The sequence below is a fragment of the Myotis brandtii genome, unplaced genomic scaffold, assembly GCF_000412655.1.
Source record: "Myotis brandtii unplaced genomic scaffold, ASM41265v1 scaffold659, whole genome shotgun sequence".
In the NCBI taxonomy this organism is placed as follows: domain Eukaryota; kingdom Metazoa; phylum Chordata; class Mammalia; order Chiroptera; family Vespertilionidae; genus Myotis; species Myotis brandtii.
The window spans coordinates 162,490-187,919 of NW_005370561.1; the positions used below are offsets into that span (position 1 = coordinate 162,490).

Below are 25,430 nucleotides of genomic sequence, written 5' to 3' on the forward strand. Positions count from 1 at the left end.
CGCCCCCTACTGGGGATCGAGCCCGCAACCTGGGCATGTGCCTTTGACTGGAATCAAACCCGGAACCCTTCAGTCCCCAGGCCAACGCTCTGTCCACTGAGCCAGACCAGCTAGGGCTGTAATAGCCTCTTGACTGGTCTCTGAGCTTCCACCCCTGCCCCTCATCGTTTCTTCTCGACACAGCAACCAGCATATCCTTCTAAAATCTAAGTCAGACCACGTCACTCTTCAGCTCAAAACCTTGAGTGGATCCTCATGCCCCTCAGAGTAAAAGCCACCATCCTTGGAAGGGCTGAGAAGGCCCTACAGTCTCAGCAGCAGTGCTACACCCCCCTCCCCCACCTCCTTCGACTTCATCTCCTATCCTTCTCCTCCCCTTGCACCAGGCCTGCCGGCCTTGTTGCCATGTTCATGAATGTTCCAGCATGTTCCCACCGTGGGGCCTTTGCATTAGTCTCTTCCCTCTGCTTGGAATGCTTCCTTGCTGGATGGTTCTGCACGGCCAGCTTCCTCCTCTCCTTGAGATCTTGGCTCAGATGTCAACTTCTCAACGATGCCCACCCAACCCACCCTACTGATAGTCTCAACCCCATCTCAGATTCCTGATCCCCCTCACCCTGCCCTACTTTTTCTCTTCCCATAACACGTATCACCTAACAGCCCACATAATTTATTAGTTATACTAGAGGTCCGGTGCATGAAAATTCATGCACTGGAAGGGGCGGTCCTCAGCCCACCCTGCACCCTTTAGCAGTCTGGGTGCCCTTAGGAGATGTCCCACTGACAGCTTAGGCCCTGTGGAGCAGGCCTAAGCCGTCAGTTGGACATCCTTATCATTGCCGTGGAGGCGGGAGAGGCTCCCGCCACCACAGCTCCACTGACCAGACATCAGTCCAGCTTCTGGCTGAGCAGCACTCCCCCTGTGGGAGCGCACTGACCACCAGAGGGCAGCTCCTGCGTTGAGTGTCTGTCCCCTGGTGGTCAGTGCACATCATAGCGACCAGTCGTTCCATCATTTGGTCAATTTGCATATTAGCCTTTTATTAGATAGGATAGTTTTGAGTTTAGTATTTGGAGACCATAATCTCCGGAAGAGCAGGGATCTTGTCTGTTTCCTCCACTGATGCGACTCAACACTTAGAAGCAGGTACCTGGCCCTAGACGGTTTGGCTCATTGGTTAGTGTCGGCCCTCAGACTGAAGGGTCGTGGGGTTGATTCCCTGTCAAGGGCATGTACCTCGTTGTAGGCTCCATCACCGGCCCTGGCTGCTGTGCATGTGGGAGGCAACCAATGGATATGTTTCTCTCACATTGATGTTTCTCTCTGTCTCTCCCCCTCCCTTCCACTCTGTCTAGAAATCAATGGAAAAAATATCCTCGAGTGAGGATTAACAACAACAAAAACAGAACCAGGTACCTGGCCCATAGCAAGTATTAATAAATACCTGTTGAGTTTTTCATTTTTCACAATTTCCTTCCCCATTATTATGATGAGATGAGGTTTTAGTACTTCCTCTGTAAATTATAGAATTTTTTTTTAAAAAAATACATATTCCTTGTAAAAGAAAAAAACTCAGAGTAGAGAAGGATATAGAAATCACTGTTAAAGTTTCTAATGTGTTCTCCCATACTTTTCTCTGCAACACAGAGCAAATGTGTGTGTGTGTATTCATCATAAAGGGATCATACATGCTATGTTGTGATTCTCCTTTAAAAATGGACTTGACATTTTTACAACTTCATAGTATATCTTGCATAGCCTTTCATTTCAATACCTAGAGCTCTACCATCCTTCTAAAGGCATGTCCCACTATTGGTGGTTTCCCATTTTCAACCATTTCCCCAAACTGAGGGCCCGCCATCCCGTTCCTCGCATTCTGACGGTTTCAGAGAGCCGAGTAACACTAGTCAACTTGTTTGAGCTGAAGACACGTGCTGCTCGCTATTATACAGAGGCACACTAGGTGCCTGCGTTTCCCCTTTCTGGGAAATCCTTAGAAGGTCCCTGGTGGTTGGAAGCTTTGCTTAGTAAGTGGTTCTCAACCTTCCTAATGCCGCGACCCTTTAATACAGTTCCTCATGTTGTGGTGACCCCCAACCATAAAATTATTTTCGTTGCTACTTCATAACTGTAATGTTGCTACTGTTATGAATCGGAATGTAAATATCTGCTATGCAGGATGTATTTAGGCGACCACTGTGAAAGGGCGTTCGACCCCCAAAGGGGTCGCGACCCACAGGTTGAGAACAGCTGGCTGAGACCGTTTGGAAACATTGGCAGCCTGAGGTTCTGGGTGGCTCGGAAAGCACCCAGCTGAGGCCACATCCTGGCAGAGAAATTTTGGGGGGATCCAGGGCAGGCCTCGGCATTTTAGAATAACCACAATAGAAAAGGCGCACTGCCCTAGCCAGTGTGGCTCAGTGGATAGAGCATCAGCCTGCGGACTGAAGGGTTCCGGGCTCGATTTCGGTCAAAGGCACATGCCTGGGTTGTGGGCTCGATCCCTGGTGGGGGCGTGCAGGAGGCAGCCAATCCATGATTCTCTCTCATCGATGTTTCTCTCTCTCTCTCTCTCTCTCTCTCTCTCCCCCCCCCTTCCTCTCTGAGATCAATAAAAAAAATTTTTTTAAAAGAAAAGGGGCACTGAGGTAAGTTAGTTCAACCTCCACCGTTTGCCGATGAGAAAGTCGAGATTTAGGAGGCTTCGGTCCGTAGCCCGGCCTCAGACAGTGGCTGACTCCTGATCTGACTTTCGGTTCAGAGGGTGCTAACCCCAGAGAGAATAAACATGAGAAGTCAGACTAATCCGGGGCTTCCTCTAACTCATTGTGAGATGCAAACCACTGAAGCTCACTTCCTCACTCTTGCCATCTGTCCTTCTGAGCCCTCAGATTGCATCTGTGCGTCTGTTGCGAACTTGCCAAGTCTCGAAGATAAAAATACTCTCTGCAGTTATAAACATCTCGGTGAATGTGTCTTCCTATCAGCCTCACGGCTCTATGACCACAGGCCTTCTGGTGGGAACCTAACATGGATGTAAAATCAGGAGAATTCAGCTCGGAATACAGGCTGGAGTCCTGCCACAAAAGTGATGCATCCAAGAAAATTCCTTTTGCCGCTCTGAAGGGTTGTTGCTTCAAGCTCTTGTTTGAAAGGTGGGCGGGCACATTACCTTTGGGCCTGAATGGCCTTGACCTACAACTTCTTGTTCTCACCATGGATTGCCCTGGTGGCAGAGAGCCCTGTGGCTTGGTGATACACCTGGCTCCTGAGATGTGGCAGCAGGGCGTTTGGTTCCCTACTTTGCCTAGCACAGTGCCTTACGTAGAGTATGTTCCCAGTAATGTTTGTTGAGTGACTCCATGAGCATGGAATTTTTTATTACGAAGGTAGAGCTCAGCATGCCTTTAAATATGTAATTTCAGAAACTATCCTGGCATAGCATTGCTGGGCATCAGATTCGATTCATAAGAAATATATCATCCATTTTGTGATAGCTCAAGCAGCTTAGTAAAGGCATAGAGGGAGAGAACGGTCTTCACAAAAAGTGAGTGAAAACAGATTAATTTGGAAAAAGCAAAGTGGGAATCCTTTCCAAGTTATATGTTCGGAAAGTATGGAGGCATGAGGAAGGACACTGGTGGGGAGTCTTGAATATTAGCTTCTATGATATGTTTAGAATGACATCTGGGGAACTCCCAGAAAAAAAAATCATTCAAAGAGTCTCTTTTTTCCTCACTCACATCATGCCAGAGCTGACCAGCAGATCCTGAGCAATGGATGAATGATTACTCTGACACATTTACTGTGAAAGAGAGGCTAAGGGACTGCCTGGCTAAAGGAACCAGATAGCCTCGATCGCCTGCCTCGTTAGGCTTTTATTGTAGCAGCAGTTTGAGATAAAGTTTATCTTTTAGATACAATCGATAGGATAAGTAATCTTGGGAGGGACATGTGTTTGCATAAGCAAGAACACCGAAAGTGTAAGTGTAAAGATTCCAGTAAACACCTGAGAGTCCGCATGTACACAGACTTGTTAGGAAAGGTCAAGGAACAATTAGGAGTGGCCGCCATTGGCCAAACTCCCCTAAGTCGAAATTCCCATAAACAGGGCAGGCCGCCTTCAGCCCACTCTTTTTTCGGAATTTCCTCCTTACTGACTTTCCAACCAAGACTCCCGTGCTTCCCTACAAAATCATAAATACCTTTTTTAGTATTTGGAAACTTTTCTTATAACAACTCTAATACAACATCAAAACATTACATTACCAAGAACCATTTCACTGCAAAGAAAATTAACCAAGATACAGACTCACATTATCCCAAGTGCATTGGCTGTAACTAGAGGAGGCAACTTGAAGGTGATTGGTCAAAAAGGAGCTTGAATCTTGGTTTGAAATTGCCCCTCCAATCTCTGCTTCCTCATCAACAAAATGGAAATATTTATATGTTCTTAAATTTCATTGTCAGGTCTCCATGATGTAATATAAACAGTGTGTCTTGCCTGGCTGGTGTGGCTCGGTGGTTGAGCGTCAACCAATGAACCAGGAGGTCACGGTTCAATTCCGGTAGGGCACATGCCCAGGTTGTGGGCTTGATCCCCAGTGTGGGGGTTGCAGAGGGCAGCCAATCAATGATTCTGTCTCATCATTGATGTTTCTCTCTCTCTCCCTTCCACTCTGAAATCAATAAAAATATATTTTAAAATATTTTTAATATATTTTTATATTAAAAAAAAACACAAAAAGCTGTGTGTCTACCTCAGCACCTGGCACATAGTAAGTACATGATAAAAGGAAGCTCCTATAACAGAACAAAAACATGACTGATTGAAGACTGTTCAATGTGGATTCTACATTTTCCATTTTAACAAAAAGAGATGATTTACTGAAAGAATAGAGCACCTGTGCATACAAAATCAAACATCCTCGTTTTTACCATAATTAGCTTGCTAATTGGGCATCCAAATTTATCCAGTGTGTTTGCATGTGTAATTAGCTATGATTCATTACCGAAGCTGGGCCTGTGTCATGGTGTATTATGCTGTTCTACATATCACGTTCTTGAAAGACTCATGTCTTTAGGCAATCGTGGCCCCAAACAGCAGGCAAAACCAAAATCGTGTGGATTATTTGTAGCGAATGACAAAAGAGGTGTGGCTCAATGCTGAATGAACTCTTACATTTAAAAATAATGGTGGTTGAAACTAAGGTCCCAGCTTCGGTCTGAAGCACGTAGTCTCCAATGGTTTAAAAGGGGAAATTTCCACACTTAAGAAAATTTCCATTGGAATCAAGAAATATTTCCCAGTTTTCCATCATCTTCTCAAGACTATCTTTTTTTTATTGACTTGAGAGAGAGAGGAAAAGAGAGGGAGAGAGAGAGAGAAACATCGATGAGAGAGAGACATTAATCGGCTTCCTCCTGCAGGCTCCGTACTGGGGCTCGAGCCCCAAACCCAGGCATGTGCCCTGACTGGGCATGGAGCTAGTGACCTCTGGGTTCATGGGTCAATGCTCAAGCACTGAGCTACACTGGCCGGGTGAAATGATCTTTGAAGTTAGGAAGCCTCAAAGGTCTTATTTCTCTTGGAATAACACATTTAGAAAGCGATGGATGAATGATTACTCTGACACATTTACTGTGAAAGAGAGACTAAGGTACTGCCTGGAACCAGATAGCCTCGATCGCCTGCCTCGTTAGGCTTTTATTGTAGCAGCAGTTTGAGATAAAGTTTATCTTTTAGATACAATCAGTAGGGTAAGTAATCTTGGGAAGACATGTGTGTCTGCAGTGTCCTTTAAGGAAGAACACCCAAAGTGTAAGTGTAAAGATTCCAGTAAACACCTGAGAGTCCGCATGTACACAGACTTGTTAGGAAAGGTCAAGGAACAATTAGGAGTGGCCACCATTGGCCAAACTCCCCTAAGTCGGAATTCCCATAAACAGGGCAGACCGCCTTCAGCCTTAACACCTAATCATTCATTGAGTCAGTTCTCCCCCCTCACCTGCTTAATCACAACCCAGCCATCTCATAGTTGATCTTCCCTTTGGCATGGGTCTTGGAATACAAACTTGCTCTTTTCTCTGCGGTCCAGGCTGGCATGCAGCCGGCAGGAAGCCAAGAGACGTCTGGTCTGGCATATAGCATCCCAAGGGCCAACTGAGCTGGGGCTCGACTATTGAGCACAGGACAGGGGCAGCCCCATTCTGGCTGTGTCTGTTCCCAGGAGAGACAAATGAGCACCACGCTCCGCACTCTCGCTGGGGTTTCAGGTTCAAGGGGACAGTGTTCTGAGAAAGCTAATCTATAGGAGCCTTTCTGCAGCTCCACTTCCCATGGCCTTCTGCTGACACACCCTTTCCTTCTGTGGCACTTTTCCCACATCAACTCCTCTTCTTTAAAAAAAAATGTTTTTATTGGTTTTCAGAGAGAGAGAAAGAGAGAGAGAGAGACATTGATGAGAGAAAAACATCGATCGGCTGCCTCCTGCACACCCCAACTAGGAATGGAACCGGCGACCGCCTGGTGCATGCGATGATGCTCAACCAACTGAGTCACACTGGCCCGTCTCAACCCTTGTTTAATTTTTAAAATTTTTATTTCCTTATTTATTTTATTAATCCTCACCCGAGAATATTTTTACATTGATATTTAGAGAGAGCGGAAGAGAGAGGGAAAGACAGAGAGAAACATCGATGTGAGAGAAACACATGGATTGGTTGCCTCCTGCACGTGCCTCATCCAGGGCCTGGGCTGGGGAGGAGCCTGCAGCCAAGGTACATGCCCTTGACCGAAATTGAGCCTGTGATGCCTCTGTGTCAGTCACTGCAAATCTCTTAGAACTGGAATGAGGATGAAATGCTTGGCTAAATGCTATTGGTTGAAGTTAGCGGCATGTGAACCGACTTACAGGCTTTGCAGGTAATGGAATTTCTTCTAAGATTCTGCAGTCTCGGACAGACTTTGCTTCGAGTTCATTCCATGGATAAGTTTACCGCAGCTTGAGATTTTTTTGTCTGCACACCGCAGCCTGTGGGCCAAATCTGTCCCGCCACCTGCTTTTGTAGGGCTTGTGAGCTAAGAGTGGTTTTGTGACTTTAATTAGTTACATTCTAAAAGTTATTTAAGCACCCGCAGAATGTTGCCTAAGTTAGTTACTCTACAGCCCTTTACAGAAAAAGTTTGCCAACCCCGATCCAGGCCAATGTTCTTCAATAGAACTTTCTGGAATGAAAAAAAAAGTCCTATAACTGCACGCTCAGACTCCAGTCTCCTGTGGCTTTTGAGCACTTGAAATAGAGTGTCGCCTGGCCGGTGTGGTTCAGTGGTTGAGTGTCAACCTATGAACCAGGAGGTCTTGGTTCAATTCCCGGTCAAGGCACGTGCCCAAGTTGTGGGCTTGATCCCCAGTATGGGGTGTGCAGGAAGCAACTGATCAATGATTCTCTCTCATCATTGATGTTTCTATCTCTCTTTCCCTCTCCCTTCCTCTCTGAAATAAATAAAATACACACACACATACACATACTCACACACACATATATATGTATTTTAAAAAGTTCTCATCACCAGAAAAAAATTATAACTACTTGAGGTGATAGATGTTAAATAGACTTACTGTGATAATCACTTCACAACACACACACACACACACACACACACACACACACACACACACGCTCATTATGTTTTCCACCTTAAACTAATACAATGTTATTCATGTCAATTATCTATATATATAAAAGTCTAATATGTTAACTGTCCAACCATCCAACTGGTCACTATGATGTGCACTGACCACCAGGGGGCAGACGCTCAACGCAGGAGCAGCCATGACGCACACTGGCCGTTTACAGAGAAACAGCACCGTGGACCTGGTGCCGACAAAGCAATACTTGGCTTCCCCCAGTGGGATACAGGCGCTGCCACCATCCTGGAGCGACACCCCACCAAATCACAGCCAATGCTACTGAGACTCCATGGTGCAAAATGTAGCCCACAGCCCAGCCCAGCCCCAAAACAGTGGCTGTGGGCGCCGGGTAATGACGTCACATAGCAATGCCTGGCTTCCTCTCCCTAGTGACTAGCCTCCTTGGAGTTTCTTCAGCCCAGGAACATGACTTGCTTTATAGCCAGGTGCAAACAGTTTACACTTTAACCAAATGTCTGTAAAGCGTTTTCCCGTGCCTCATCTCATTTGATCCTCACAGAAGTCCTAAAGTAGACAGATAGGAGACTCAGTGGAATACTATTGTCTTTTCATTAGCCAGAAAATGGAGATTTAGAAAGCTTAGAAAATTGACCCAACTGAAAAGAAGTAAGAAATGGTGAACCTTGAAAATGACTTCAGGTTTTCTCACTGCGCAGAATATAGTCAAACACTGCTGCAGTTAAATATTTTACCCTTTGTTCTCCCTGCATGATCTGCAATAATAATCTGCTTCATGTTGATATTTACTGCTGTGTTGCTGACAATTACCTGAAAGGGAAGTTGGGGTGCTTCACTGGGCTGGGAAAAGTTTAGCTACATCAGAAAGCAGGTCTAATTAAGCAAGTTTATTCTATATCTATAAAAGGCTAAATTGGCTTGTGCATGCGCAATACATTAAAGCTCTTGCTGGTGCCAATCACATGCATGTGTTTTGATCTGTCATTGTCGATCGTGAATTTGGTTGACACTTCTATTATAGAGAAAGGGCGAATAGCATTATTAAAATATTTCTTCTAATTAATTTCCTTTCAATGTGCACGAATTCATGCACCGGGCCACTAGTAGCTAAATAAAGTGGAAAAACAACAATCACAATTGGAATGTTCTGCCTTCCAAGACAGCATGGGTGGTGGTTGTGTCAAGTGTTTTGTGATGGCATCACTGGGTCCCAGCTTTCCAGCCTCTGATATCTGGGTCTTTCTTACTCATAGATTGACGACATCAATATCACATATTTTAGATTCTCTCATGACAGCAATTTATTTCCCAGTTCTAAATTCTACACTGGCTAAAACTAGGTTTGCATTTATATCCAATAGAAATAGAATTTCCAATTAAAAATAGAGACAGGAAAAGAAAATGCCATAGAAAATCCAATTAACACTGGCTTAGCATAATAATTTTATGATGTCTTATAAACTGGAAGTTGGCAGTTCAGAGCCATTATTGAGCATCGACCTATGAGCCAGAAAGTCATGGTTCAATTCCCGGTCAGGGCACATGCCTGGGTTGCGGGCTCGATCCCCAATGTGGGGTGTGCAGGAGGCAGCTGATGAATGATTCTCTCTCATCATTGATGTTTCCATCTCTCTTTCCTTCTCCCTTCCTCTATGAAATCAATAAAAATATATTTTTAAAAAGAAATAGACAGGAGGAAAGGGAACAGACCCACTGTTAAAGGACATGTCCCAGAAATTTCACATTTCACTTCCTTTCATTTCACATTGGCTGTAACTTAGTCTCGTGGTCTTCCTTAGCTGCAAAGGAGTCTGGAAAATATAATCTTTTTTTTTTTCAGAGTGGCATGTGCCCAGATACAAATGGAGACTCTATCACTAGGAGATGAGAGAAGGGGGGGAAAGATATTGGGAGATATATAACAATCTCTGGACTCTATGAGAATAATAAAACGAATTAATTGGAAGTATCAGAAAATACCACATGGAATAACAACATCATATAATTAAGCTACATGCATATAAGCGTTGGCATCTTAATCTGGAAAGAACTAATGGTCTTTCCACACTGTATTTTTTAAATTTATCTCTATTATTGAAAATATTAGAGATGTCCCATTTTTACCCCATTGGCCCCCTCCTCCCCACTACTGTCCCCTCCCCAGGCCTTCTCCCCACTGTTGTCTGTGTCCATGGGTTATGCATATATGCATACAGGTTCTTTAGTTGATCTCTTCCCTCCCCCACCTCCCATTCCCTCTGAAGATCTTCACTCTGTTCCATGCTTCCATGTCTCTGGATCTATTTTGTCAGTTTATTTTGTTCATTAGAGTCCACTTCTAAGTGAGATCATGTAATGTTTACCTTTCTCTGACTGGCTTATTTCACTTAGCATAATACTCTCCAGGTCCCTCCATGCTGTCTCAACGTATTTTACATCTATATATTTCTTTCCTCCGCTAGATTTTGAGCTCTTTAAGAGCAGAGAGTATGTCTGCTGCCCCTGGTAGGTATTCAATAAGTATTTATCAAGTGAATGAATGAATAGGAGTCAGTGGAATTCTGATTTCTTAAAATAAATTCTTTCTCACAGATACTTGGTACAATTCCTAGCTAAGGAATTGTTGCAGAACTTTCTGGTTCTGGTCCATTGTCTTGGTCCAGGAGGGTTGTCTGGGTCCTTGGCGTAGCCCATGTCGTTGTTTCTGTGTCTGTCATTTTCTTGTAGGGGGTGGTCTTCTGAGCACAGGGCCTGCCTCAGAAGGGGACAAGGGTAGTGAACTACTGAGCCAGGACGAGGACCCAGTTCCTCCAACCCTCAATCCTGAGCTCTTTTTCCAAGCTCACGTGTGATCACTGCAATAGGAGATGTGGGAGGAGGGATGACTTCTGTCTGGGTTGATCCCAGAAGGCTTCTTAAAGAAGACAGGCTTGAACCGAGCATTACAAAAGCAGATATTCTTACACCTTTCCTCCAAGGAATCCTGGGGCAAAGAGAAGCAACAGAACATGACCCTGGGGAGTCTGGGGGTAGAGCCTGAAGGAACCTACTTCAAGGAGAACTTTCCTTTAAGTGTTTTGCTTTATTCCACTATTCATTTACTCGTGCATTTAGCACACATCATGGAGCACTAATTAATTGCCAGGTATTGTTCCACACAAGGATAGGCACAGCCCTGCTCTCTCTTGAAGCATAGGTTCTCATACAGAATGGACACTAAACAACTAAGCGTATCCATCATAGCACATACATTATCAGCAGGGTGATTTCTGATCGTGCTAAGGGCTACGAAGGACATCAAGCAGGGCCGTCAAGCACAGAGTACACATACCTCTCTGTGCCTCAGTTGACTGTCTGTGAAATGGAGATAGTGATAGAGGTCTGTGAAAGCTGAAAGCTGTGTCCTAACTCCATGGATGGCCAACACACCATGATCTGAACTCACGTGAGGGCGAATCTTGACTGGAACTGAATGAGCTAGTTCTTCCTTTTCTCTTCTTTTTAAAATCCCACTTAAAGTGGCAGTTTTGGGCTTCACTGAACAAATGGTTGTGTATGATTAGGCCGCAGCGGTTCTCAACCTGTGGGTCGCGACCCATTTGGCGGTCGAATGACCCTTTCACAGGGGTCGCCTAAGACCATCCTGCACATCAGATATTTACATGACGATTCCTAACAGTAGCAACATTACAGTTATGAAGTAGCAACGAAAATAATTTTATGGTTGGGTCACAACATGAGGAACTGTATTTAAAGGGCCAGAAGGTTGAGAACCACTGGATTAGGGAATGCTGCCCCAGGCCATGTTAGGAGTATCGCATTGTATGGGGTACACGCATCATATTATCTTCTAAAATCTGAAAAAGTCTGAATTCCAAAACACATCGAGCCCCAAAGTTTTGGGGTAAGGATTGAGGACCTTTAGTAGCACCTCATGTGGTTATGATGATGATTAAATGAGTTAACGTATGCAAAGCACTGAAAATGATGCCCAGCATACAGTAGGTGCTACCTAAGTTCACAAATGTTACTGTCATTGTTATTATCACTATTATTACATGGGCAGAGGGGGGTGATTATTTGGCCAAAGAAAGCCTCTTGGAGGATGTGTCAGTGAAGAAATCACCTCAAAGATGGCAATGACTTGGCTGTGAGAAGAGGAAGAAAATGATCATTTCAGGAAGAGGGAACAGCAAGTGTCATAACTGGCTTAAATGCAGAACAGAAAGCAGGCCAGATGTCTGGCATGTGATCAAAGAAGGGGAAAGACAGTTCAAGGTCAGAGAGGTGGGCTGGAGTCAGGACATTCATGATCTAAGCCATGGTGAAGACTTTGAATTTCATTCAACGTGTAATAGGAAGCCATTGTACTTGATCTGATTCATGTTTACAAAAAAAATGCTCTGATGCCATTTGATGAGTGGATTGTAGAGGAGAAGGGGAATCAGAGAGACAGGCCCATGTGCAATCTAGTTGTCTGGAGGGAAGTATTGATAGAAATGATGAAACTTGAGAGCAAGTCCTTGGTTCAACCACCCTCAAAGGCAGGGCAGCTTCAAGGTGATAGGGTGATTAGCAAAGTTCTTCAGTGCTCCCATATTCCCTTTTAAGGTCTTTATCCCCAGGGTTCAAGTGTCTCTTGTGTTAAACCCGAATGCCCAAGCAATGTCATTAAGGGTAGGTTCCCAGATGTCCCAGTTTTCCTGCCTTCACTCGCCTCAGTATCCATCCTGTTCCATCCGTTAGGGGCCACCTAGGCAATGCCTGACTCTACTCCTTTCCAAACTTATGTAATGTAAACTCAATGTGAAAATGTTCATCCCAGAATCACCTTGGTGATGATTTGCAAAAAAAAAAAAAAAATCCAAGAGGAGCCCTGGCCAGGGGACTCAGTTGGTTGGAGTGTCATCCCATACACCAAAGGGTTGTGGGTTTGATTCCCAGTCAGGGCACATACCTAGGTTGTGTGTTGGATCCCCAGTTGGGGCGTGTATGGGAAGCAACCAATCGATGTTTCTCTCACATCAATGCTTTTCTCTCCCCCTTCCCTCTCTCTCTCTCTACCTCTACCTCTAAAAATCAATCAAAACATACCCTTAGGTGAGGATTTAAAAAATTGTTTTTAATCCAAGAGGAAAGCCACTGGTTCAAATATTGTGAAAGATTCTTGTAATGTGTACCAGAGCAAACTTAGCAAGCAAACATTAATTATACTAGAGTCTTTTAAAAGAATTTATTGATTTTAGAGACAGAGGAAGGAAAGGGGGGAGAGAAAGAGAGAGAGAGAGAGAGAGAGAGAGAGAGAGAGAGAGAAGGAAACATTGATTTGTTGTTCCACTTATTTTTTATGCATTCATTGGTTGATTCTTGTCTGTGCCCTGGCCTGGGATTGAACCCACAGCCTTGGTGAATCGGGATGATGTTCTAACCAACTGAGCTACTTAGCCAGGGCCACACTAAAGTCTTAATGTTTTTTCTTCCCAGATGTATTTGCATTTTAACATTCCTTCACCCCCAAGTTTCACACTTTGGCAGCTAATTGATTTCTCTTCCATTGAAGCACTTAGATAAGGGTGAACAGGAAAATGCTGCTTCTAGCACCTGAAAAGCTATGACACTGAAAGCTAAGATGCTAAAAGCTAAATATGTAGCGACATTATGATGAACCTCAGTGACTGAGAAATACAATCATGGGTGGGGGTGCTGTTTAGACAGTTGAGAAAATACCTGAGTTGCTTATTTTATTATTTCTTGAAAGAAGAGTTTATTGATTTTTAGAGAAAGAGGAAGCGAGAGGGAGAGGAACATTGATGGGTTGCCTCCTCCACGATCCCGACTGGAGATGGAGCCTGCAGCCCAGGCATGTGCCCTGACTGGGAATCAAACCTGTAACCCTTTGGTGTATGGGGCGACGCCCAACCAACTGGTGACACTGGCCAGGGCTGAGTTGTTGATTTTAAAAAGAGAGACAGCAAATGGGAATGTTCAGTTCTGATTCTTGTTCTTTTGTAGAATGGTGATCTGTTCTTTCTTCAACTTTCAGGTGTTTCCAATGCGGACTTGGAAGAGACAATTTCTTATCCTTTTTAACATGATCCTCATTTCCAAGCTTGGGGCCAGATGGTTTCCTAAAACTCTGCCCTGCGATGTCAGCGTGGATACTCCAAATGCCCAAGTGATTGTGGACTGCACGGACAAGCATCTGACGGGAATTCCTGAAGGCATTCCCACCAACACCACCAACCTCACCCTCACCATCAACCACATACCAGACATCTCTCCCGCCTCCTTCCAACGGCTGGACCAGCTGATAGAGATCGATTTCAGATGCAACTGTGTACCCATTCGACTGGGGCCAAAAGACAACATTTGCACCAGGAAACTACAGATTCACCCCAGGAGCTTTAGTGGACTCACGTATCTAAAATCCCTTTACCTGGATGGAAACCAGCTTCTAGAAATACCCCTGGGTCTTCCCTCCAGCTTACAGCTGCTGAGCCTCGAAGCCAACAACATCTTTTCCATCCACAAGAGTAATCTAACGGAACTGGCCAACATAGAAGAACTCTACCTGGGCCAAAACTGTTATTATCGCAATCCTTGTAACGTTTCGTTTTTCATCGAAAGAGATGCTTTCCAAAAACTGCTCAATTTAAAACTGCTCTCCCTAAAAGATAACAATGTTACAGCCGTTCCCGCGGTGTTGCCATCTGCTCTAACAAAACTCTATCTTCACAACAACATCATCACACATATCCAAGAAGATGATTTTAAGAACCTCAATCAACTGCAACTTCTTGACCTAAGTGGGAACTGCCCGCGTTGTTATAACGTCCCATTTCCTTGCACACCCTGTGAAAATAATTCTCCCCTCCAGATCCATCCAAATGCTTTTGATGGGTTGACAGAATTACAAGTTTTACGTCTCCACAGTAACTCTCTTCAGAATGTGCCCCAAAGATGGTTTCAAAACCTCAACAAACTGAAGGAACTAGATCTTTCCCAAAACTACTTGGCCAGAGAAATCGGGGATGCCAAATTTTTGCATTTTCTTCCCAACCTTGTCCAGTTGGATCTGTCTTTCAATTTTGAACTTCAGGTCTATCATGAGTATATGAAACTGTCAGAAGCGTTTTCTTCCCTGAAAAACCTGAAAGTTTTGCGCATCAGAGGCTACATCTTTAAGGAGCTGAAATTCGTTGATCTCTCCCCAATACACAATCTTACCAATCTTGAAGTTCTTGATCTGGGCACCAATTTTATCAAAATTGCTGACCTCAGCATATTCGAACAATTTCAAACATTGAAAAGGATAGACCTTTCCGTGAATAAAATATCACCTTCAGGAGATGCAAGTGAAGTTGGCTTCTGCTCTAACACTAGAACTTCTGTAGGACTGCATGAGCCCCGGCTCTTTGAAGAATTACATTATTTCAAATATGATGAAGACGCAAGGAGTTGCAGATACAAAAACAAAGAACCTCCTTTCTTGAGTTTTAATGACGAGTGTTACAAATATGGGCAGGCATTGGACCTAAGTAAAAATAGCATATTTTTCATCAGGTCCTCTGACTTTCAGCATCTTTCTTTCCTCAAATGCCTAAACTTGTCAGGAAATAGCATCAGCCAAACTCTTAATGGGAGTGAATTTCAGCCTTTAGTGCAGCTGCAATATTTGGACTTCTCTAACAACCGGCTTGACTTACTCTACTCAACAGCATTTGATGGGCTGCACAACCTGGAAGTTCTAGATATAAGTAGTAACAGCCATTATTTTCAATCAGAAGGACTTACTCACATGCTAAACTTTACCAAGAACCTCAAGTTTCTCAAGAAACTGATGATGAACGACAATGACATCTCTACCTCCACCAGCAGGACCATGGAGAGCGAATCCCTGAGAACTCTGGAATTCAGAGGAAATCATTTGGATATTTTATGGAGAGATGGTGATGACAGATACTTAAATTTCTTCAAGAATCTGGTCAACTTGGAGGAATTGGATATCTCTGCAAATTCCTTGAGTTTCTTGCCTCCTGGAGTTTTTGATGGCATGCCTCCACGGCTAAAGACTCTCCTTTTGGTCAAAAATGGGCTCAAGTCTTTCAATTGGGGGAAACTCCAGTATCTGAAGAATCTAGAAACTTTGGACCTCAGCTACAACCTGCTGAAGACGGTCCCTCAGAGATTATCCAACTGTTCGAGCAGCATCCAGAAACTAATTCTTCACAATAATCTCATCAGGTATCTGACCAAGAATTTTCTCCAAGATGCTTTCCAGTTGCGCTATCTGGACCTCAGCTCCAATAAAATACAGATCATCCAAAAGACTAGCTTTCCAGAAAACGTCCTCAATAAACTGGAGATGTTGCTTTTGCATCACAATCGCTTCTTGTGCACCTGTGACGCTGTGTGGTTTGTCTGGTGGATTAACCATACCGAGGTGACTATTCCTCACCTGGCCACCGATGTGACTTGTGTGGGGCCAGGAGCACACAAGGGCCAAAGTGTGGTCTCTCTGGATCTGTATACCTGTGAGTTAGATCTGACCAACCTGGTTCTGTTCTCGCTCTCCATCTCGGCCGCTCTCTTTCTCATGGTGGTTATGACAGCGAGCCACCTCTATTTCTGGGACGTGTGGTATAGTTACCATTTCTGTAAGGCCAAAATAAAGGGGTATCAGCGCCTGATCTCCCCAGACTCTTGCTATGATGCTTTTATTGTATATGACACTAAAGACCCAGCAGTGACGGAGTGGGTTTTGGATGAGCTGGTAGCCAGATTGGAAGATCCGAGAGAGAAGCATTTCAATTTATGTCTTGAGGAAAGGGACTGGTTGCCCGGGCAGCCAGTTCTGGAAAACCTGACGCAGAGCATACAGCTTAGCAAAAAGACGGTGTTCGTGATGACAGACAAGTATGCGAAGACTGAGAATTTTAAAATAGCCTTCTACTTGTCCCATCAGAGGCTCATAGATGAAAAAGTGGATGTGATTATCTTGATTTTCCTTGAGAAGCCCCTTCAGAAGTCCAAGTTCCTCCAGCTCCGGAAGAGGCTCTGTGGGAGTTCTGTCCTGGAGTGGCCAACAAACCCACAGGCTCACCCGTACTTCTGGCAGTGCCTGAAGAATGCCCTGGCCACAGACAATCATGTGACCTATAGCCGGGTGTTCAAGGAGACAGTCTAGCTCAGTGATGCGAACCTATGACACGCGAACTCATTTTTTGGGTTGATTTTTCTCTGTTAAATGGCATTTAAGTATATAAAATAAATATCAAAAATATAAGTCTTTGTTTTACTATGGTTGCAAAGATCAAAAAATTTCTATATGTGACACGGCACCAGAGTTAAGTTAGGGTTTTTCAAAATGCTGACACGCCGAGTTCAAAAGGTTCGCCATCACTGGCTCTACTCTGCAGAAATGTGACTGCCTAACTTATGAAGGAGAAGGTTGGCTGCCCAGACTTTCTCAAAGATGTCTCACCAGGAGTGGTTTTAAAGCCTCCAACACTCGGGATTGCCAACATCTGAAAGGCATCACCAATACATGACAAAGGAATTGGAAACTGGGATTGATGTAATGCAGTGAGTCATCTTTCTCATCGCATCTCTCTGTGCCTCCACTGGCATTCCCCCTCTTCCCCCCGCCCCCCACATTCATAGGTTTCATCCTTCTGCTCCTGGATGAAATCCTATTGGGAGAAGGGTGGCAAGTAGAGGAGATGGGGCCCTGATTCCCCTGTACTTGTGGTTATTAAGTACACACGCAATCCTGAAATTAAGAACTAGCCCTGATCGGTTTGGCTCAGTGGATAGAGCCTGCGGACTGAAGGGTCCCGGGTTCGATTCCGGTCAAGGGCATGTACCTTGGTTGCGGGCACATCCCCAGTAGGGAGTGTGCAGGAGGCAGCTGATCGATGTTTCTCTCTCATCGATGTTTCTAACTCTCTATCCCTCTCCCTTCCTCTCTGTAAAAAAAAATCAATAAAATATATATTTTAAAAAAAGAAATTAAGAACTACACTTCCACTTTTAGGAAGTACTGGCATGTATATAAATAGGGTATAAAAAAAAAACCACAACAGTCCGGGATCTGTCTACATGACACGGAATGTACCAGAGTTAAATAGTGAAGTAAAAACCTTAACTCCTCAACTAATTACTTCAATGTCATCTAGCGCCCCCTTCTGTGCAGATGGAGTATTGGCTGCCTGTGAAAATGCCACTAGCTCTTTTCCCTTGGGCCTGTGGCTGGATTCCATGAGGGAATGGTGAGAAACAGCTTTCCCATCGGTGGGCACGGTCTGTTAACACATGGAAGCAAAGTGGTCTGTTCTCATACTGGGTGATGCTCTTTACCTTTGATAATCATTTACCTGCTTAGATATTGTATGGACTTTTTGTTTGCTTTCCCCCCTTCCCCCCGCCCCCCACATTCATAGGTTGCAATCCTAACCCTCAATGGGATGGTGTTAGGAGGGGGGCCTTTGGGAGGTGATAAGGCCCTGAAAGTGGAGTCTTCGTGATCCCATTAGTGCCTTGATAAGAAGCCAGAGAACTAGCTTGCTGCCTTTCCACCACGTGCGGATGCAAAGACAAGTCAACAGCCTGCACCCAGAAGAGGGTCCTCCCGGAGCCAGACCATCCGGGCACTCTGACCTTGGACTTCCACCCTCCAGAACTGTGAGAAATAAATGTTTGTTGTTTAAGCCACCCACCCAGTTTACGGTACTTTATTATAGTAGCCCGGGCTGCCGTAGACAAATTTTTAAAAAAATATATTTTTATTGATTTCCGAGAGAGGAAGGGGGAGGGAGAGAAATATCAATGATGAGAGAGAATCATCTATCGGCTGCCTCCTGCACGGCCCCTACTGGGGATCGAGCCTGCAACCCCGGCTCGTGTCCTGACCAGGCATCAAACCCTGACCTTTTGGTTTGTGGGTTGACACTCAACCACTGAGCCACACCGGCCCGGCCATAGACAAATATTTTTATCCGTATTGCAAAGTATTGTGTCTAAAATTACCCCATCCAATGATCTTTCAAACTGCTTTGTTAACTACTATGGTCTATTTATAAGTATCTGCAACCTTGATCCATCAACGTTCGATGATTTTGATGGTAAACTCTAAAAGAGGAGCCAAGAGCATGTATTTATTTGTAGTTATCAGGCAGGGTGACAATGGTATGGCTTCCTTTAAATTTGGGAGGAAGGGGGAGGGAAAACTGAGGTTTAAAGACCTTATCACTGAGAGAGCTTCAGTCTTGAACTTCAGCTTTACAGCTCAAATACAACAGAAAGGACCAAGACATTCTCACATTGTTTCAACTGGGTTGAAATTCACATGAGTTATTTAGTTTTGTATTTTGTCATAGATGGAAATGCTAAAAGTTTTAAGTATGGTTGTAAATACATAATATATGTATTATTCCCAAAGGACATGCGATCAATTACTAAGACTCACAAATTCCCAAATCAATCTTTAGAATGGAGGGATGGTTACATTGCCAGGGCCTCCTGTACTTAATAGATGCCTTCCCTCTTCAGTGAAAACAAAGATAATAACATAGAACATTGGCTTTTGGCCATCCTAAATGTTCTGCCTTTCAAATACATGAAGTTGAAGCTATTTTGCCAATTTATAAACCATAAAGCACTTGACAGCAACATAGACATCTCCTGCAAGGCATCAAGAGGAAGGGAAACAGCCCCGGCCAGTTTGGCTCAGTGGATAGAGCGTCGACCTGCGGACTCAAGGGTCCCAGGTTCGATTCCGGTCAAGGGCACATGCCCGGGTTGTGGGCTCGATCCCCAGTGGGGAGCGTGCAGGAGGCAGCCGATCCATGATTCTCTCTCATCATTGATGTTTCTCTCTCTCTCTCTTCCTTCCTCCCTGAAATTAATAAAAATATTTTTTAAAAAAGAGGAAGGGAAACAGAAAATAATGCAGCTTAGAAACCGCAGCGCATTTTGGCACGGGATACAAGTACAGTGGTTTGTTGTAGGAAACAACCCAAAACTCGTGAACAGATGGTTTTAGTTTTAATTCCTTTGTAATCTTTTTTTAAAAACAATAAGTCTTTTTTTAATGTCTTTTTACTTTTTATTTCAGAGAGGGAGAGAGAGAGAAAGAGAGAGAGAGAGAGAGGAACATCAATGATGAGAGAGAATCATTGATCAGCTGCCTCCTGCACGCCCCACCCCCTACTGGGGATCGAGCTGGAACCCGGACATGTGCCCTTGACTGGAATCGAACCCGGGACCCTTCAGCCTGCAGGCCAATGCTCTATCCACTGAGCCAAACTGCCTAGGGCCCTTTGTAATCTTGACAAGTCACTCCTTGAACCTTGTGAGGGCCCTCTGTGGAGTTCTGAACAACTGGAGCCGTTCATAGATGGTTCCGATTCAAAGCCACCAAGTCAGGCTACAGGAGAGAGTGACCGCCTGGTCACCGGCAAAGCTCGGAATGTCCTGCTCGTCCTCTGACTCGCTTCTGGTTGGCTCTGCTCTGGAACGGACTCCTGATTCTCCCTAAATCCTCCTGATTCTCCTCCAGCGAGGCTTGGCCCCCAGCCCCTCTCAGCCCTGGAGCTGGCCAGGGTGTGGCTTCCTCCTCAGATAGAGGCTGTACCTCAGCAAGACTCGGCCATTGGGAGGGTCCCAGACAAGGGAGGCATTCGGCAGGGCCAGTGCTGTGGCTGATGAAGAGGCAAAGGCCAGGTCTGCCGCTGTAGGGGAGTGGGAGGGGTCTGATCACAGCCTTGGTCCTGGGTCAGGCTCTCCAGCTCTATCTGTCTGAACGCTCTTAGGTCTGGACCAGCGGTTCTCAACCTTCCTAATGCAGCGACCCTTTCATACAGCTCCTCATGTTGTGGGGACCCCCAACCATAAAATTATTTTCATTGCTACTTCATCACTGTCATGTTGCTACTGTTATGAATCTGCATGTAAATATCTGATATGCAGGATGTATTTTCATTGTTACACATTGAACATAATGAAAGCATAGTGATTCATCACAAAAACAATATGTAATTCTATATGTGTTTTCCGATGGTCTTAGGCGACCCTTGTGAAAGGGTCGTTCGACCCCCAAAGGGGTCGCGACCCACAGGTTGAGAACCGCTGGTCTAGACGGTGTCTTACCAGTAAGTGTAGTCAGGGACACAGAGCACGTGACTTGAGAACCTGGGCATCTTGTTCCCCGGTCTCCAAGGAAACTGTTGTGGGGTTAGCAAGGGCGCACCTTTTTTGTGAGGCCATCCTCCCGCCCCCGTATCCATAAGACAGGCTTTTTATTGACTTCCTTCTCATCCTAACCAAGGAGAACCAGGCTGCATATCCTGCAAGGTATTCATGACCCAATTTTTAAAATTGATTTTTAAAAAAATATATTTTATTGATTTTTACAGAGAAGAAGGGAGAGGGATAGAGAGTTAGAAACATCGATCAATTGCCTCCTGCACACTCCCTAATGGTGATGTGCCCACAACCAAGGTACATGCCCTTGACTGGAATCGAACCTGGGACCTTTGAGTCCACAGGCCGACGCTACATCCACTGAGCCAAACCGGTTGCAGCAGTTCTCATGGGTTGCAACCCCTTTGGCGGTCGAATGACCCTTTCACAGGGGTCGCCTAAGACCATCCTGCAGATCAGATATTTCCATGACGATTCATAACAGTAGCAACATTGCAGTTATGAAGTAGCAACGAAAATAATTTTATGGTTGGGTCACAACATGAGGAACTGTATTTAAAGGGCCAGAAGGTGGAGAACCACTGGGTTAGGGCTTTAAATTGATTTTTTAGAGAGAGAGGAAGGGAGAGGAATAGAGCGATAGAAACATCGATCAGCTGCCTCCCGCACCCACGCTTCGAGGGATCGAGCCCGCAACCCAGGCAGGTGCCCTGACTGGGAATTAAACCATGACCTCCTGGTTCATGGACCAAAGTTCAACCACTAACACCAGCTGGGCCATGACTCAGTGTTTAAACTGGGCTGGGGCTAAGGTTCTATTTGTCCTCCACCTGCTGAAGTGAGCAGAGAACACTGGCCACGGGCAGATTTCCTAGCCAGCCTGTGGGGGCGCCTCCCTCCTTGGAGCTTTGGGGTGCCAGGCCTCAGGAGTAGTTAGCCATGGGACACGCCACCAGTGCCTCTGCTGGAAGACTGAGCCCTAGATCCGAAGGAATTGCCTGTATCTTCTGAATACAAACAGCAGCGTGGGAGGGAAATGAGCAAGAACACGATGGACAGGAACCGGAAGGACACGTGGTTTGGAGAGCACCAGGGCCGGAACTTAATCCATTTCACTAAGTCAATGTAATGAAAGAACATGAGGCCAACAGCCAACCAACCAACATAGTGGAGGGAAAGGCTTACAAGAGAGAAAAAGCATGGGTGGCCGCTGTGTCACCAGGCCTTTGCCCACTCATGATGGGACTGTGTGACAAAAGGCCCGGGGCCACGGGGCCACCCATGCTGGTGACAATGACATGACAAGAGGGCGGCTTCACACTGTTTTAGCTTTTCCGTCTTTTCCATCTTGGTTGGCCTCCCCCTCCCTGTCAGTTCCCTTTTAGGCTTTAGACCCCCGTGGGGAGGCGCGTGGGAGGCGCCAGGTGAAGAGAAAGCTGTGGTTGCAGGTGGGCCCTTCTGTTTGGAAGCAGTGGTTTTGCCTGCACTTTGGTTGAACACTGATCTCTTCCCCCCCCCCTGCCCCCCCCCCCACACACACACACAGTAAATCTCCAGCTGCTTCAGTGAGCTCGGCCTTCTACAAGCGGCTCGGTGAAACCTTCCCCGGGGACCTCTGGCCTGACTCCCCACCGCATTCACATTCCTATTCTCTCTCCTTATCTCAGCTTTTAAGCATGTGAGTTAAGACCTGCTGCACTGCCTTTAAGATTACCCTAATTTTCCTGACCGGCATGGCTCAGTGGCTGAACGTTGACCTATGAACCAGGAGGTCACGGTTCGATTCCTGGTCAGGGCACATGCTTGGGTTGCAGGCTCCATCCCCAGTCTGAGATGTGCAGGAGGCAGCCGATCCATGATTCTCTCTCATCATTGATGTTTCTCTCTCTCTCCCCCTCTCCCTTCCTCTCTGAAATCAATAAAAAAAATATATATTTTTAAAAACTTTAAAAAAAAGATTACCCTAATTTAATTTTGTAATTAATTTCTTTTTAAAAATATTTTTATTGACTTTTTAAAGAGAGGAAGGGAGGGGGATCAGCTGCCTCCTGCACGTCTCTACTGGGGATCAAGCCTGGAACTAAGGTACATGCCCTTGACCGGAATCAGACCCAGGACCCTTCAGTCTGAGAGCCAATGTTCTATCCACTGAGCCAAACCAGTTAGGGCATAATTCATTTCTAACATGTTTGTCATGACATTTCGGTGGTGGTATTTCTTTATATATATGCCCCTTCTCCCTCTTGGTGGTTTATATTATTGTTTGGAAGAGCCCAGACTTAAACTTCCTGAGGAAGTTTGTCACGGTGTCTCACAAAGAGCACCCTTCAGAAATGTCTGGAAGGACCTGGAGGGGAAACAGAAGCCCCGGTGGCCTTGCGGTAGTTTTCAGACATCCCTAGAGCCCACCGGGGGACAGGGCAAGGTGGGCAGTTGCTTCCATACACAGAAAGTGGTTCTCAATGTTACTGTGGCCCGTGGCAACCCCTGAGCCTAAGGCCAGACAGCCAACTAGGACACCCACACTTGTTTTGTATGATACACGTGACTGCCTCAATCAGGGGCTGAGGAGATGCAGTGCCTCATGGAGTCCATGGGCTTCCCTAATAGTGAATTGTGTGAGTTGATATCTTGAGCAATGGAAGTTTATAGTAACACTAGAGGCCCGGTGCACGAATTTGTGCATGGGTGGGGTCCAGCCAGCCCAATTGGGCTGGGCTGGCCAGGGGGAGGGGCTGCAGGCAGTTGACGGGCCAGCCCCGCTCCCTGGTTGAACTCCCGGTCAAACAATTTGCATATTAGCCTTTTATTATATAGGATCTCCATGAACTCATATCTGAGGCCCATTTTCCAGGGGGACCACCCTGGTGAGAAGAGTGCATGGGCTCTTCCGGAAGTGAGGACTCATCTGCTGTCCTGTAGTTACCCCTGGAACAGTGTGTAACACTCCTGGGCCAGGCCCACACGGAGGCCCACCACGCAGGCCCTTGTGACCAGGTGACGGCCGTTAAATAAACGGTTCACATGCCCACCTCTCTCTCCCAGGTCTGCATTTCCCAGGATTTTTTGTCTTTTGATTGAAGCATCATATTAGAAATAGCCAGTTCATTTATAACCTGCCAGCGAGTGTTTGAACGCATTACTCTTGTCCATTAACGCATCATGATGGGTCAGTCTGTGAGATGATCACCTTTCCAGAACAGGCCGCCTAAGTGGACAGAACACAGGCAGCGTGTTCTGACTGGAGAGGATGGATTTTAAAAGAATCACACATTTGGCTCCTACTCATGAGAGCGGGCCCCCAAAGGGAATAAGAGGGCGAGGAGGGAGTGAGGAGGGAAGGAGGGTGTGAGATGAAGTCACTGGTGCCTGGACAGTGTTATTGAGTGGGGCGTGGTGGAGAAGGGAGAGGAAAGGAAGTCATGTTTCTTAAGCAGCAAATGCAAATTAAATGATTCATTTATTCCATTAAATCTTCACATCACCTCTAGGAGGCTGGTATTAGAAGCTCCATCTCCTAGATGATGGGTCAACTCAAAGTTGAAGGTGGGATCAGAGGGGTTAAGTCACAAGGTCACAGAGGGACTGAATGGCCCTACCCAAGATGACCCTGTTCTGTCCAACCAATCCAATTCCTTCTCCAGTTTTCCTGGGACTGGAAGAACCTAGGGAGCTTTGAAACCATGTAGATTCCAGGTCCACACCCCATAGATGCTGGTCTCTGGGGCCCAGGGATCTGCATTCCTGAAAACAGCCCAAGTGCTTTTGCAGCAGATGGTCGCAGACCCCATTGGGAAGCACCACACCATCCTTTGGGGGTACCAGGGGTTGTTATACAGGGATCATCAGCAAGGAAAGCCCGCCCCTTCCCCACAGTGATGTTCCATTTCTCTTTCTCCTTCTGTGTGTAACCCTCGGTGCTCTTAACTCCACGCTAGGGAGTGGAGCTGCACTTCAACTCCAATTGCTTCCCACTTGGCACTTGCTTTGGAGGGATCTAATGAACTATTTGGAATTATGGAGGGAGTGAGGAGGGAAGGAGGGTGTGAGATGGCAGTCCTGTTCGGGGCTGCAATGTGAAGACAGCTTGGACAGGTACTCTGGGCAGATTTAGGGCCACATGGCTGACTGATTCACAGTCCCATAGGTCCTGCTTACAGTTATGGTTTAAGGGATGTCTTTAGTGTAATCTTCCTAGTGTCTGAATTAGACTCTGACTGTTGTTCTATGTATGTGGCAGATAGTGCCACCTAGCGGAGCCTTGTGGATGTTGTTCAGCTACCTTGGCTGGGTCTCCAAAGAGGGGTGTGGGAAGAAAATATAATAGACTAGAGGCCCGGTGCATGGATCGTGCACTGGTGGGGTCCCTCAGCCTGGCCTGCGCCTCTCGCAATCCAGAACCCCTCGGGGGATGTCAGACTGCCAGTTTCGGCCCGATCCCCACAGGCCAGGCCAAGTATGCATAGATCTTTAGTTAATCTCTTCCCACCCCCCTACCCATCCCCCTCTTCCCTCTGAGATTCATCAGTCTGTTCCATGTTTCCATGCCTGTG

The 25,430-nt window shown here is 45.7% G+C and overlaps 1 protein-coding gene across 2 annotated transcripts in view; it reads left to right on the forward strand.

Annotated features, from left to right (window-relative positions):
* TLR7 (toll-like receptor 7) overlaps nt 1-16,921 on the forward strand; it is a 28,264-nt gene extending 11,343 nt beyond the window's left edge. For both annotated transcript variants that reach the window (XM_014528934.1, XM_005880946.2), the window contains one exon: nt 13,718-16,921. In XM_014528934.1, the coding sequence (XP_014384420.1) occupies nt 13,718-16,861 (3,144 nt within the window). In that variant the 3' untranslated portion in view covers nt 16,862-16,921. The remainder of the gene's footprint in view (nt 1-13,717) is intronic.
* The last annotated feature ends 8,509 nt before the right edge of the window (nt 16,922-25,430 follow it).